Here is a 14,810-nt window from a genome sequence, read left to right as displayed (position 1 = left end):
TAATTTTTTGAGTTATATATAGTTATTTTTTATTTTGAAAAAATAAAAAAATATTATGCAACATTTTTTTTTTAAACTTATTGTCTCCGTAGCTGCCAAATGTCAATGGGTGAGTCTCTATTAATAAAAATAAGCATGCCTAAATATTCACAATCTCAAACCGAAAGAAGCCAAATGATTTTATATTGTATTTTAAACAACAAAAATAATCTATTTAAATATTAAAATAAATAAATAAAATATCGTTAATAAATAAAAAAAGCTCAATAATGAGGAGAATAATAATCAATATTAGATAGAACTTCCTATCTATTTTTAATTAATACAAATTTAAAAAAATAAATACAAATCTGTTTCAAATATATATAATTATGAAAGTTTATTTAATAAATAAATAAATGATTCAGAGATTGTTGTCTTTGAAAAAGATTTTATAGACAACTAAAAAAAGGAGAGGAGAAAGAAGAAAAATATGAGAAGGGGTGCGTAATATTTAAAACTTTGCTTAACAGTGAAATTTAAAAATAAGGTTCTTTGCTTTATTATATTTTTTTAAGGATTTGATGTAAATTAGATTTGGATTCTGTTAACTTTATAACACTGAATGTTTCAATTTATGGTATATTTTTTATTGACACATTGTATTTTATTATTTTTATTAAAAGGCACATGGATACATTTAATAATACCTTAAATTATATTTATGTTTGTTAATAATATGTTAAATAAATCCTATTTAGTGTATTATTTTGATTTCTTAATTAGTTTTATGGTCAAACCTATAAATAGGGTTCCCTCTATTTACTGTAATACAATTATCAATTGATTTTTTAAATATCAATAAAATTAAGAATATTTTTTATACTGCGTTATATGTTCCTGCTAGAAGATTTTAATAATTATGACTCAACTAAATCATAAGAATGACCTATTAAAATGATAATTTAACTGTGTAAAATTTCAAGTAATCACATTTAGTTTAGGGACTGATCTTTTAAGATTTTATATCAATTATGAATAATGTATTTGCATGATTTATATAAAAATAAAAATTTTATTAAAATTATTAACAAGTGAAATTGTCATAATATGTATATCTATTAATTAAAAAAAATCAACTAAAAAAATTAGTTGATTGATAATGTGCATTAAAATAACGAGAGAATTTAATTTATTACCTAACACGATTTAAAATAATATTTTTCATCAACCAATTCTCGTGGAAACCTCAAATACCAAAAAAAAAAAAAAAAAAAAGTGGAAAATATTCAAAATATTTTCCTTAATCAAACAGAGCTAGCATAATCGCTTGTAAAATGTGAGGGAGAGTGAGGGGGGAAAAACAGGCGCGAGAATCAAAATTCCCAAAGAAAACCATAGGAAGGACTTAAAGAGAAAGACACACGGCTCGTGGGCCGTGGCTTACATTTGCAGCGACGCTTTTAATTCTAGGGCAAATTATCCTCGTTTTGGATTTTGATTGAGATAATGGTCACCAATCCAAATTCCTAGGGGAGAGAAAGTGTTGCAAGAGAGAGGGACGCTTCCTAACTCGGTGCTGTGCTCTAGCTACCCAATATTGCATTTGAGGTAATTATTGTGTCAATTTTGGGTTTATTTCCGTGTACTTTGGTAACCATAGAATTGAGTTGCAATGTTGAATCTGTGCAACTAGGATTTGTTTCTTTGGCGCAACGGATTTCAATTCGATTCTATTGTGGTTTTGATGCACAGTTAATTGGTTGCTTGTGATTTATTAGTATTATGTCAATAGAGGAATTAAATGCGATAGCTTGGTTTGCTTATGTGTTTAAATCGACAATATCCTGCTTTTGAGTTTCTAAACAAATGAGAATGATTAAGAGCGAAACTTGACAAAAATTAATTTGAATATATTTTTTAGTTTATTTTGCAGTTCTGATTTTATAATTATAAAGAAGAGATTGACATATATGTACCTGGAGAACTTGAGTAAGCTTAAGGATTAACTGGAGGGGAACTATTAGGAATAGTTTTAGTTACTGTTACAATCCGTTATAGTTGGTTAGAATTGCTAGGTAGCTAAATCAGTTACTGAATTATATTATTTACTTACTATTGATGATGTAATCGAGACTAAAACAACATATCTAGGTAATTTTGTATGAGAATTTGAGTAAATAAAGAATTGAGTTCTCTATTTCTCCTTCTCTCTTATCCTTTCTATGCTTTTTTCTCTCTGAATTTCCCTCTCTGAATTTCATTTTCTAGGCTGCAAATTACAATGTAAATTCTACTTGTATCAGAGATTGATTAAGAGAGAGGGGGGAGGGAGAGATAAAGCAAGCAATGTATAAAAGGGATGGATTTTACTTGGGACAGAGCAAATTTAAGTCCTTAGTCCAGTGGAGAAAAAAAGGGAGAGAAGAGTTTAAAGCAAAAAATAATAACGTAGAATAGGGAAATGTGAAGTGAAGAGAATTTTTTAATTCAGATATCACATGTTTTAGACTCTTGAAGGTTCAAGATCTCCTTTTCCAGTTGTGTTCCAGGGGTGTGTGTGTGTGTGTATTTAGTAAAACTAAGACTAATAAAAGGAATTGAAGTTTTGCTCAAACTTTTTTGGAGTCAAGATTGCTAGAGATAGTATTACTTTCAGTCTTCTCTCAAAATTTATTTATTTGTTCACCATGCATTTTCATTTTTATTTTTGCATAAATCCTTTCGCAAGCTCTTAGCATCTTGCAATGTGACTTAATTTTTATTTATATGCACCTTCACCTTGAGTAGTAGTGTTTTGTGTGTGCAAAATAGCAAGCTCTGTTCTGTTATGTTAATGGCATATTTGATAACTCTTATGGCTTTTTTTCTTTTTATTAGTTGTAGTTTTTGAGATATTATTGCTGGGAGTTTTTTGTGTTCTTCAGCAAATTATGGAGATGAAGCATGGTGAGTTTAACACATTAGCAGAGTGGAAATAAGAGATTGTCTGGATGATTGAATGGAAAATATGTGGTTTGAGCTAACAGCAAGGAAGGAGGTTGGGATGATGTTGGGTTGCAGATCTAAATTGGTGTTCTTGTGTTGTTGGAACCATCTTATTTTATTTCTTGCAAACGTGAAAAAATTTTTAATTTTAAATTATTGGTTGAAAGTAGTTTGTGATTATTCAGAAATTCAGAAATGTTCCATTACTAAGCTGGATGAGGTTGTTAATTATATATTCATTATGTTAATAACAGATGCAATTTTATTTTGGATTGTCTTTGAATCTCAAGTTATCTCTAAATGCATGCCAAAAGGAAATAATTGATTAACACATCATGTCATGTGTGCAGGTTTGGAAATACAATATCTAAGAGACTTGCATTAAGGTAAGAACATGAGCTCATCAGGGATAGAGCCAGAGGCGCCTGATCTGGTGTGCCAGCTTGACAATGTCCAAGGCATGGTCGATGCCTTCTCTGCAGTTCGATGGAAACGCCAGCAGGTCTGGACCAACAGAACCTAATAGAGTCTATTCAGGAGTCTTTTCCCCTCTCTTCTCAATGTCCCCTTCACATTTCCGGTAACTAGTTCTCTAGGTTTTTTAGCAGTTCCATATGGACATTTTTATCCATCTTTATTGTTACATTTAGGATGCAGTAGTGGAATTATCAGAGCATGGCATTGTTTTGATAGTTGAGGAGATTGGTTGTCTTCAAGCTAAAGTTTATCTCCAAAAAGAGGTACCAAAACCAAACCATTGATTTTCCACTTTCCATTTTTTGGTTGACTATAACTCCTTACTCCTTAACCTTTTCTTTGACTGCTGAGAAAATGAAGGAAAACCAAAGAAATGAACCTTTTTAGTAAAAAAAGTAGGCATGGGATTAGCATTATGGATGTTCATTTTTAGTTTCTTTTACCTCATCTATTCTTTTGATAATTTTGTTCTATTTGTTATCCCACTCAAGTGTTTTTTTTTTTTTTTTTCTCCCTGAGAAAATTAGAGCAACTCTCTTTCCCTCTCTCCTTTTTCCCCTTTTCTATAAGTGTTTAATGAATCTGGAAAATTTGATGTCTATTCGTAGCTTTTTGTCCAATATGAATATAATGCTCAAGGGCGGCCTAGGTTTGGAGTGAGCTTGGGGCTTTTTGTTGATTGCTTGAACACATTTTCAGTTCCCGGACATTCAACTGCAATTGAAATTCGATATCCTGGACCAGACATGCAGCTTCTTCTGAAGTATGGTGATGTTATCAATTGTCCCTCTTTCCTAAATGGAAATTTTCGGACTTACAATGCTTGATCAGTAAATTTTTTTTAGGTCTAAAAATCTGACTATTCATTGTTGTTTTTGGTTTCTTAGAATACTTAGGATAAGGGATTTGAATTATTTGAGGTGGAGTTTCTTAATGTGGGACTTGAAGGAAATAAAACACCCACTTTGGTGTTATAGCAATTATTTTGCAGAGTTTTTTTTTTTTTTTTTTTTTCTGATGAACTATTTTGCACAGTTTTTTTTTTTTTTTTGTGGAAAACCAAGAAAAGTTACCAGCTTTTGAAATTCTCTTGTTTTTCTTTTATCTGCATTCTGAGCAACCAAAAAAATCATTTCTACTTGTCCCTTGCTGCAAGAATGTCCAACAATAATATGCAATTCACATGATGCTTACGATGATTATGGTGGATGTGATTCTTTGCACTTAAGACGTTATGTGAATATCAAATTCTGTGTGTTGACTTGTAGTATAAAATATTTGAATAATTATGGATTGAAATGCAAGAGATGCAAATTTAAAATTGTAAATTGTCTTGAATGGAACATATGTTTTTCCTCTTATGCTTTTTTTTTCCTCATTGAAATAAATTTTATTTTTCAAAATCATGAAAATCTGTTTGGTTAAGCATAATGGTTTGTCATTTGTGTTTAAAATGCCTAGTGTTTGAGAGATTGATGGGTTTCTTTATTGATTTCAGTCAGAAAATGCCCATTTGTGTGACAACAACGTCTTCACAATCAAGTGATATCCTGTATTTGGTTTTGGAGTCCATGAATTCTGCTATAACCCATATCATCCATAAATGTTTTAGGTCTGTTGATTCACTAGATGCCTGTATTTATGCGGAAATCAGGACAAGAATTCCAGATACAATTTCATGGGACTACAACTTTGAACCTGCGGGAACTACACCATTAAGTTTTACTGTTAAGGTATTACTCTGATATATGCATTTACATGTAAGGGGAGCACCAATTTTGTCTCTCTTTTGTCCTTGGTCTCTGAATTGTTCGCAACATGCACATTTTGCTAAATTTACCATTGTATTTAGTACCTCTTACATTCTGTGCTCTCAGATAGTAATATTTAGAAATATAGCTTCTGATGTATAATTGTCTTTACTAGCCTTCTTGCTCCAGCAATTCAATCTAATTCTGGAATACATGCATAATATTATTGTCTACTGGAAGCCTTTGATATGCTTTAATTCAAAAATCTACTAATTAATGTTAATAGCAGAATTTAGCATGCATGTTTGTTGAAGAAATAGTCAATAGTGAGATAGGGTTTTCAGTGCCTCCCAACTCCCAAGTAATTGGGACGGATGCTTTCTTGAGGTTTTGAGAGTAAATAAATTCAATAATTACATTGTCAGAATGCGATATAGGATTATAACGTTATCGTAACTTTTGTTTACTGTCTTTCTTTCATTTCTTTTCGTTTTGAAAATCAGATGGACCCCTATAAATAAATTCAAATGATATGCGTTGAATGATATCAAAAAAATATAGCGCGTGGGGCATCCTCTCTACTAACTGCGCGCCGGTATGGGGGTATAGATAAAAATGATAGGGTGTAGCTGCACATGGCGACATATGGCCAGCGCCGGGGTGCGTGTGCAGTGTGGTGTAGGGGTGGTAAATGGTGGTGGGTGTGGGTAAGAAGTTGATAAGTTAGTCCATAATAGAACAAATGAGTAGACGAGTGAATAAGAACACAATAGAGATATAGAAGATAATAGAAGATGAGAATGAAGAGGAATAATTAGGAATAGGAGGAGGATAGAGGAGGGTACTTGGAGGGGTTGAGGAGGATGGGGAAAATTAATGGAGCTTGTGGATGGAATGGGAAAGGGAGAAGGGAAGAATTGGAAATGTGAAGGAGAGGAAAGGAAAAGTGGTAGGAGAGGAAGAGAAAGAGTGGAAGTGGGTGTGGGTAATTTGAGGTGGAAAATGAAAGGAAAGAAACAAGAGAGGAGTGAAAGAAAGAATAGAATAATATAAAGTAGGCATTAGAAGAAAGAAAAAGAGAGTAGTAAGAGAGTAGGAGATAAGAAGCATATAGTAAAGCTAAGTAAAAAAAATATAATAGTAAATATAGTATAGTTAATAGAAACAGAAAGATGAGGTAATTAAACAAAAAAAAAAGATATAGATGGATATGGAGAAACAAATGGAGGTTTTGGACAGAATGGAGAGAAATATTTTTGAATTGATTGAGATGATGATATGGAAAAGGTTGGCAGGATTTGAATGGAGATGGTGGAGTTTTGGTTTTAAGATGAAATGATGAGGAAAAAAAAAGGTTTTTTTTTTTCTTTATCGACATAGAGAAACTACAAATACCTAAAAAAAAAAAAGAGAGATTTATTTACTTTTCAAAGTCTGCAACATAAAAGACAAAACATTGACTCTTAAAAAAAAAGACAAACAGAGGTCCAAGTAAGGAACATTTACAAGTAGTGAGGAGGTGATAAACAAATAAAAGGTTGGTTGGGTGATGAGGTAAATATTAAAGGCTCAAAGTCAGTCAAGAAATGAAGAAAAAGGAGAAAAAGAAGAAAGAAGTGTGGAGAGAAAAAGAGAGTGAGTGAAGAAAAGAAAAAAAGTTGGGGATGAAAAAGGAGATAAGTAAGAATCATGAGATGGATGATAATGATATGTGGATGGGGAGTGAAAAAGAGAAAAGAGAAGAAAGCAAAAAAAAGCACATGTGGAAGGACAAGGAAGAAGAAAGTGGTGGAATGAGGAAGTACAAGGAAAAAAAAAGAAGAAGAGAAAAAATGAAAAGTAAGAAAAATTAAATAAAAAAGATAAAAATGGCAAAAAAAGCAATAAAAGAAAAAGAAAGAAAAAAAAAAGGCAAAAAAGCTAGAAAAGAAAAAGCAAAAGAAAAGTTAAATGAAAAAAAGAAAGGGGAGAAAAGAAAAGATAGAAAGAAAGGAGGAAGAGAAGAAGAAAAAAAGAGAAAGAAAAAGAAGAAGTTAGAAGCAAGGAGGATAAAAGAAAAGAAAAGGAAAAGTAAAGAAAAAAAGATTTAGAAAAAAAAGAAAATAAAAAATTATTGAATTATAATTAATAATAAAAAAAAATATAATATATAGATAAATAGAAAATTATAGAAAGAAAGAAAAAAAGAAAAGAGAGAAAGAATAGAGAGAAATTTAGATAGAAAGAATAAAAAAGAGAGAAAAGTAAGCACTTAAGGTGGATAATGATGAATAACCAATTGAATTGTGAGTTATTGGAATGAAAAAGAAATGAAGATTTAAATGATTTATTAAAAAAGAAATTATTTAAAAAATGAAATAAAAAGAAGAAAATGAAATAGAAAAAATTTTTAAATTTAAGTATATATTTTTAAAAAAGATAAAAAATGAGGGAGTAAACTATATTACAAAACTCATATGGAGCCTATGAGAGAGTTGGAGGAGTTGGTTACATTCATTATCTCTCTATCATCTCTCTTCTATCTTTTTTTCAATTCTCAATTATTTCCGAGAGAGATCTTTCTTATTAGAGTGGGAGATTATTGATGAGAGAGGAAAGAGAAGGATGGAGAGTTGGAAGATTTATTTTGATTGATTTGAGTGGAATTAGTGGATGAATTAGAGAAGTTATTTAGAGTTAGAACAAGAAGTAAGTATTAGAAGTATATATTGAAAGAAAAGATAAGAGTAAGCTACAATTTGGGACACACGTGAGAGATGGAGAGGAGACATTGATTACACCAGATACCTTTAAGATTACACCAGATTTGCCACACTTTTTTATTTTTTTACATTTTTTTTAGTTTTTAGATGAAGAGAGATACACTATTGTTAGATGATATATGGATGATGGATGATATTGATGATATTAGATGAGGGAGAAGGAGGAGGAGAGAAGGGGAGAGAACTAAGGAGAAGAGAGTAAGGAAAGTTTTAAAGTTAAGTAGAGTAAAAGGCCATGAGGTGATGTGGAAAGAGTTAGTGAAATAGAGAAGGCCAGTGAGGGGGAAGGAATAGTTTTAAATATCCTAATTAAAATCAATAAGTACTAAATATTGAGGAAGATGGGAGGGATGGGGATCAAGGAGGATGAGGATGGGAAGTTGGATAGTTGAAGGGAAGGCCGGGGTTTTGTTATGATCGTGGGAAGGGAAATAAATTAAAAAAAAAAATATTAAAAAAAAAAAATTTTGACCATAGCTATACTATATGCTATATAGTATAGGTAGTATAAAAGAGTAAAAAGAAAAAGCAAAGAAGATGCAGAGAAGAGAGAGAAGAGAGATATGTGGGTGGGTGAGTGAGTGGTCATACTAGAATAAAGAGAAGTAATGAAAGTATTAGAAGAGAGTGGAGTGGTGAGAAGAGAGAAAGAGAAGAGAGAAGAGTGGGAGGTGTGGGGTGTTGGTGATCATGGAGAGCGGAGGCTAGACAAGTAGACAGTAGAGCACATAGAGGAGAGAAGAAAAAGAAAAAAAAAAAAATTGAATTTTGACTTGGAGGAGTAGAGTAGTCATGCACTTAGAATACACACACATTATTTATTTTAACCCAAAATCGTTCAGAGTGGAAAAAGCGAATCTATATAGCCGACCCCAAATTTTTGGGATAAAGGCTTAGTTGAGTTGAGTTGAGCTTCTGTCAGTTTTCACTACAATATTCTATTCTTTCTTTCATTTGAATGTAATGTATGTTTTTAAGCTTCCTACTGAGAAATGAATGTCTAATCCAGTGGAGCTTTAAGCTTCAACCTTCAAGGGATGTTTTTGCATGTGAGTGTCATGCTTAGCAAGCCTTTTGAGCTCTTGACCAGTCCATCTATGTTCTTGGAATCAGATCAAAAAGTTTCGATAGCTACTTTAACCATGAATTGCTTTTTGTATCTGATGATGAGACTAGTGGATTCATCAATGCGCTTTTTGTATCTGACAATGAGACTTGTGAATTCATCAATGCACTGTCACTATTCTATGTAGAGAGATGCTTATTGTCTTCTTCTCCTTTTTTTAATTTTCGTTGGGTCAATCTTGCATCTCTTCTATTTGTAAAAATGTCTGAAACCATGATGCTTGCAATGCAGTCTGCAGCACTGAAGGAAGCTATTGATGATCTTGAATGGCCAGGATCCAGCATCCAGATTATTCTAAAACCGGTGCCCCCATCTGTAACCTTTAGAGGTGAAGGCCATGGAGACTTGCAGGTGAATTTCATATAGAAGCAAGTGCTTGTTTCGAGACTCGACTACGTCCACAAGCCTAAACCTTTTATCTTTTGCAGATAGACTTCATGTATTATATAAATACTGATCTGTTAATTGCATTCCATTGTGATCACGAAGTTTCTTACAGGTATCTTCAATTGTTTTTTATTAGTTACATCAAAGGCACCGTTCCTTTGCCACTAAATTAAAACTTTCTGGTTGTCTTATTTGTGTGGGCAGGTACAAATACAAGTTCCTTCGAGCAACCACTTCTAATATACCCAGCAGTGTTATTAAAGACAACCGAGGAAGCAAGTTGACCATTGGGAGAGGTGGAATGTTGAAAGTTCAGCACCTGGTTTTGGTTGGAAGATCATCTATTTCACATCCGCACGTTGATTCTGCTGGATATCAACAGCCTAGTCGAATAGCTTTTATTGAGTTCTTTGTGAGGCCGGAGGAAAATGAAGGCCCCATACATGATTGACAGGTTTTCTATATTATTTTTCATTTTATATATATATATAACAATCCTCATACGTTAACGGTTCAATAGATGTTATCTGCCCACGGGCCTTTTACCGCCAGTTTCTGTTGTACTTCTGTTTTATTCTGGTCTGTCTAGAGGTTCTAAATGATAACCAGGAACAGACCCAATCACTTGCTCTTCTCTAGCAACTAGACAAATACCATCCTCAAATCGTTTCATTTTGTGTGATGTATGGATTAGGAAGCGCCATTATTATTGATTGATTTGTTCGGCGCTAACGGTAATTCAAACTCAATCTGAATTTCAAAACCCACTACAATAACATTAAGATAATAGGGGAAGAGCAACAGTTCTGTACGTGTTTAACGATTCACTGTAGCATGTAACATCGTTGAATTGAGACCACCATGATTTAAAGCCCTTGACAGCAACTAATGTTTCTTTGTACTACAGTATAATTTGGCCCATTACAATGGGCTAGCTGTTCTTAGTTTTCTTTCGTATTCAAATCTTTCCGTCGGTAGACCCAAGTGTATTGGGCTATCAAATGAGACATGCTCTTCCTCCTTTACTGGCCCTATTAATTTTAATAATTTCAACAATTTGTATTTATAATTTATATAAAATTATAAATAAAAGACAACTAAAATTATTAAAAGACTCTTTATATGTTAATTAACTTCTACTTTCTACATATTTATATTCAATTTATTTATTATACTATTTAATTAATTTTTTTATGTAATTATAATCATTACATTCTTTTTTTTTTTTTAACCTTTAAGAGTTTTGGTAATTTTAAAATTTTTAATTTAAATTTCGTAAATACTTATATTCTTTTGCATATAATGTCCTATTGTTTTCTTTTCAGTTTCATTTTAATCAGTTTTGTTTTGTTTTCGTTCCTCGTTTAGCGAATCAGGTTGCACATCATATTTGTCATTTTTGTTAGGAGCTTGATCAAAAGTGTTTTGGGTTGAAGATGCTCTAGCTAGGTGACATTATGACTCTTGTCCAGAATGATGTAACCTTGCTTTCAGCTTGATTTCAATATATTTACTTCTCATCTTGAAAAAGTTATGAGGAAAAAGATTTTTAATCCCTCAATTTTAATTCTTTTCAATTTAATTTTTAAATTTTGTAAATTTAATCTATTAGATCCTAAATTTTCAATTAAAGTCATATCAACAACGAATGGTTCGAACTATGAAGCACACAAATTCTTCAAAACGTCACAGGCATTTGAAATCACCAAATCTATAGCCCTGGAAAAGGAGTGGAAATAAAGACTCGTGGAGGGGAGGAAAATGCAATTTCAGGAGATCACCACGTTCCATGGAAAAATTTTACAATAAAACCTTTTTTAAAGGCATCCCCGTGAGTTCCACTGTTATTAATGGTTTTGATGAATCCCTTGAATATTCAAGGGATGCACCAAATATTCTTGATGACATTCACTGGCATACGTGCCCCTGTTGGAGCTCCACTGCCTACAGTTTTCAAGTTGTCCAAAGTTAGCATGGCTAAATTCCCTGCTCTCAATGGGCAGAGTGTTTCCTTTCCTATGCTGTTCTTCATTACCCAGCAGGTCCTCCTAACTCACCTCATGTTCATCCTCGCTCAGCCGAGCTAATTTTCCTCATTGATGGATTTCCCCAAGTTGGACTCGCGGACGCCGTCAACAAGCTCTTTAGTCGGACACTAGAAGCTGGTGACTTGTTTATGTTTCCTAAGGGACATGTTCTCATCCAGTACATTGCAGACGCACAAAAACCTGCTCTGGCAAAGCGGCGATTTATGCTTAAACATCACTATATCACACAGTTGATAAGCAGCTAGCGTGGTGCTGGTTTGGTCAGACACGTTTGAGATAGTACACGTGGACGAATATAAGCGACTATATGTCAGCATTTGTTGCTGAGAGTGGCATTTCCAGCCTGTCATGGAAATGATCAAAAGTGATAAATATATATATATATATATATATATATATATATATATATATATATATATATTCAGACTGTTTAGGAATTAGAAATTGAATGATTTTTTTTTATCAATTTAAAATATTTTAATTCTTTTAATTAAAAAAATATTTAAAAAAAAAAGAAATTAAATCAAAGGAAGCCTTTGACAAACAAACAAGAATATTAAATGTGATATTCATCTCTTAATTATAATTTATTTAAAAGATTTTACATATTCCTTGTATTAAGGTATCTATATTATTATTTTATAATACATATAGAGCACTCTTAATAACTAAATTTCTCTAATCTAAGGCCTAGGCCGTATTTATATATTAGCGAGATAAGCAATCTATATTATATTATAACGAGTCTAATGCAAGTTGGCTAATAAGGAGATAACCTTTGGATTAAGGTATGAGATTTTTCCAGATATGATCACTGATATATGAGATTAAAATATATGGCTAAAAGTCATCAAAATGACAAAGCCGTGAGAGAACGTGAACTTTGCCTAGCTGAATATTTCTTTCTCAAGAAGAGACATCACACATGCTAGCTGGCTACAGCAATCAAGAAAGGTCACCAAATTTGTAGAAAATTAATTTGTTTCGTAATTCATTTAAGTGCTTGATATGATAGAATTTATATTTTTTAAAATAGGAAAAATTCATATATGTATATTTTAAATTTATAATAGATAGATTTATATAATTTTTTTAAATATATAATTTCAGAAAATTATGATTAAATTTAAGAAACCGACGTGATATTAGATGAGAATCGTAAAAGGAAGCAACTCCCATCAAAGGATCTACGACATGATTTATTTTTGGCATAGCATGAGAGGCAAATACAGCTAAAGCAAATTTATTGTACATGGCTTTTCGTTAAATAACCTTCCAAGCCAAAAAAAAAAAAAAAAAATCATAACTCTAAGCCGATTGATATCTAACAATTTTGTTATAGGTACTGGTTACAATGGGTCTTATGTGAATCTCTCTCTCTCTATATATATATATAATATGATTGCACAGAGTAATTTCTCTGCTAAAAATAGTAAAGATGATCACTTGAAAACATTTAGAATGGTTGGACGATCTCAGACTATAAGAAAGAAATTCTCAAAAGATAGATCAAGGTTGAATCTTTCCAACTTGACGCTACAATGTTTAAGTTAGAAAAAAGAAATACTAAGATGAGCTTTTCCTAAATATTAATAATAATTTAATTGCTTATAAAGAAAAGAAACAAACATAGGATTCTCAAGTAAAGGTTGAAGGTTAAAGGATGAGATGATACTTGGTGCTGACAGGCCTTATATTCTCTCATTCGTCCAATAAGAACTTTGCATTTGGCTCTAGGATATGCAAACAAGCTGGATGGATCATCAACAACATACACCTTGTTGCCTGTTATTTCGGTATTACAGCGTTGTGGCCGTTGTCTAACTATCAAAGAAAACAAACCATTATACCTGCTTGGAATAAGTGTCCTAGTCTAGCTAGTGTAGCTGTATCACAATCTGTTAGTACTGTGACTTCGTTACAGTCTGCAGACACTATAATTGTGCCGTGACTTGCAGTCTTATGTTGCAAAAGGACTCCGGTTGCCTCTCTCTTATGCAAATAATTCTTGAGTTCTAGGGTTTTAGATATTTCGTGACAGTAACTAAGCTCCTAAGTAAAACTCGTTGAATTCATATGAGTGAACGGAGTCAGTGTTGACTTATCACGATCAATTTTAGGCTTGTCTTGATCTATTTGGGGCCTATGCATATTTTTATAGTCGCTTACAACCTATGTCTCCTCTAGTCCCACTGGTCGTTCTTAACAGATCATGATGTTGGATGCGTATTTGTGAGATCAGTATTCATTCCTTGTATCAAAATGTATGTGCAAAAGTCATCAAAATGACAAAAGCCGTGAGAGAACGTGAACTTTGCCTAGCTGGCTATTTCCGAAGAAGAGACATCAAACATGCTAGCAATCAAGAAAATTCACCAAAACTTGTAGAAAATTAGTTTTGTTGATTCATTTTAATATTTGAGTCAAATAAAATAATGTTTGATTAGTTAGTTACGTCTACATCCCTATCTGGCATAAATTTATAAAAGCCACGTCAGCCAGCTTTTATATATATATATATATATAATTTCAGAAAAGATGGTTCAAATTTAGAAACCAACTCATGATTAGATGAGAATTGTAAAAGAAAGCATCCGCCATCAATGGATCAATGACATGATTTATTTTTGGGTTATGGAAAGGGCATGCATGAGAGGCAAATACAAAAAGCAAATTTTATGCATGGCGTAACTTTAATTATCACAACTCCAAGATTAAGACACTTCCTTTTCCTACTCCAAAACAATTGTTTTGACTTTTGACAGTCTGCTTTTGCATTCAGTTTAATTAATCCTTGGATTACTAGATCATTAACTTAATTAAAATCACTTGATTTGCGAGGAATAAAAATATTTATTTTGTCTTCTTTCCTAACATTCAAACATCCACTATTAATAGGATTGAAAATGCAAGCCCCACCAATGAGGCTTCAGAGATTTTGGATTGAAATCGAAGTTTTAATAGGAAATAATAAAATTCACACATATTTCAAGAAGGGCCCTTAGAGTTACAAATCGGTTGTTGTGATATTAATAGCAGGATAATTCAGGGACAAAACCACACAAGGTGTTAAAGGCTGTGCATGATCTTTCAAGGGCCACACCTTACAGCTCATGATGAAAGCAAATCATAATCTTTGCACACACAGAGACTCAGCAGGTATATTGCCAACTATCCATGAAAACACCAAAAAAAAAGGTGCAAAATTTAAGCACCCCAACTGTTACCTTATATCTAACCACTATTAAATTGTATCTTTGAGTCCAATAATTGTATCTCTGAGTCCAATAAA

The 14,810-nt window shown here is 32.3% G+C and overlaps 1 protein-coding gene across 6 annotated transcripts; it reads left to right on the top strand.

Moving 5' to 3' along the window:
- Positions 1-1,306: 1,306 nt before the first annotated feature.
- Positions 1,307-10,021, top strand: LOC110637305 (uncharacterized). 6 transcript variants are annotated; one of them, XM_058138328.1, is made up of 9 exons: positions 1,309-1,590; positions 2,866-2,928; positions 3,318-3,469; positions 3,618-3,707; positions 4,053-4,207; positions 4,943-5,177; positions 9,315-9,434; positions 9,512-9,582; positions 9,675-10,021. In XM_058138328.1, exons 3-9 carry the CDS (start codon positions 3,362-3,364, stop codon positions 9,919-9,921), a joined length of 1,026 nt encoding a protein of 341 aa, XP_057994311.1. In that variant the 5' UTR covers positions 1,309-1,590; positions 2,866-2,928; positions 3,318-3,361; the 3' UTR covers positions 9,922-10,021. The 6 variants fall into 6 exon arrangements, with proteins under 6 accessions (XP_057994314.1, XP_057994312.1, XP_057994313.1 ...); XM_058138332.1 differs by having other exon boundaries at positions 1,311-1,590; positions 5,099-5,177; XM_058138331.1 differs by lacking the exon at positions 2,866-2,928 and having other exon boundaries at positions 1,307-1,590; positions 5,057-5,177.
- Positions 10,022-14,810: the final 4,789 nt, after the last annotated feature.

This window comes from Hevea brasiliensis, chromosome 16 (genome assembly GCF_030052815.1).
Source record: "Hevea brasiliensis isolate MT/VB/25A 57/8 chromosome 16, ASM3005281v1, whole genome shotgun sequence".
Classification (NCBI taxonomy): domain Eukaryota; kingdom Viridiplantae; phylum Streptophyta; class Magnoliopsida; order Malpighiales; family Euphorbiaceae; genus Hevea; species Hevea brasiliensis.
This window is presented reverse-complemented; position numbering and strand designations above follow the sequence as displayed.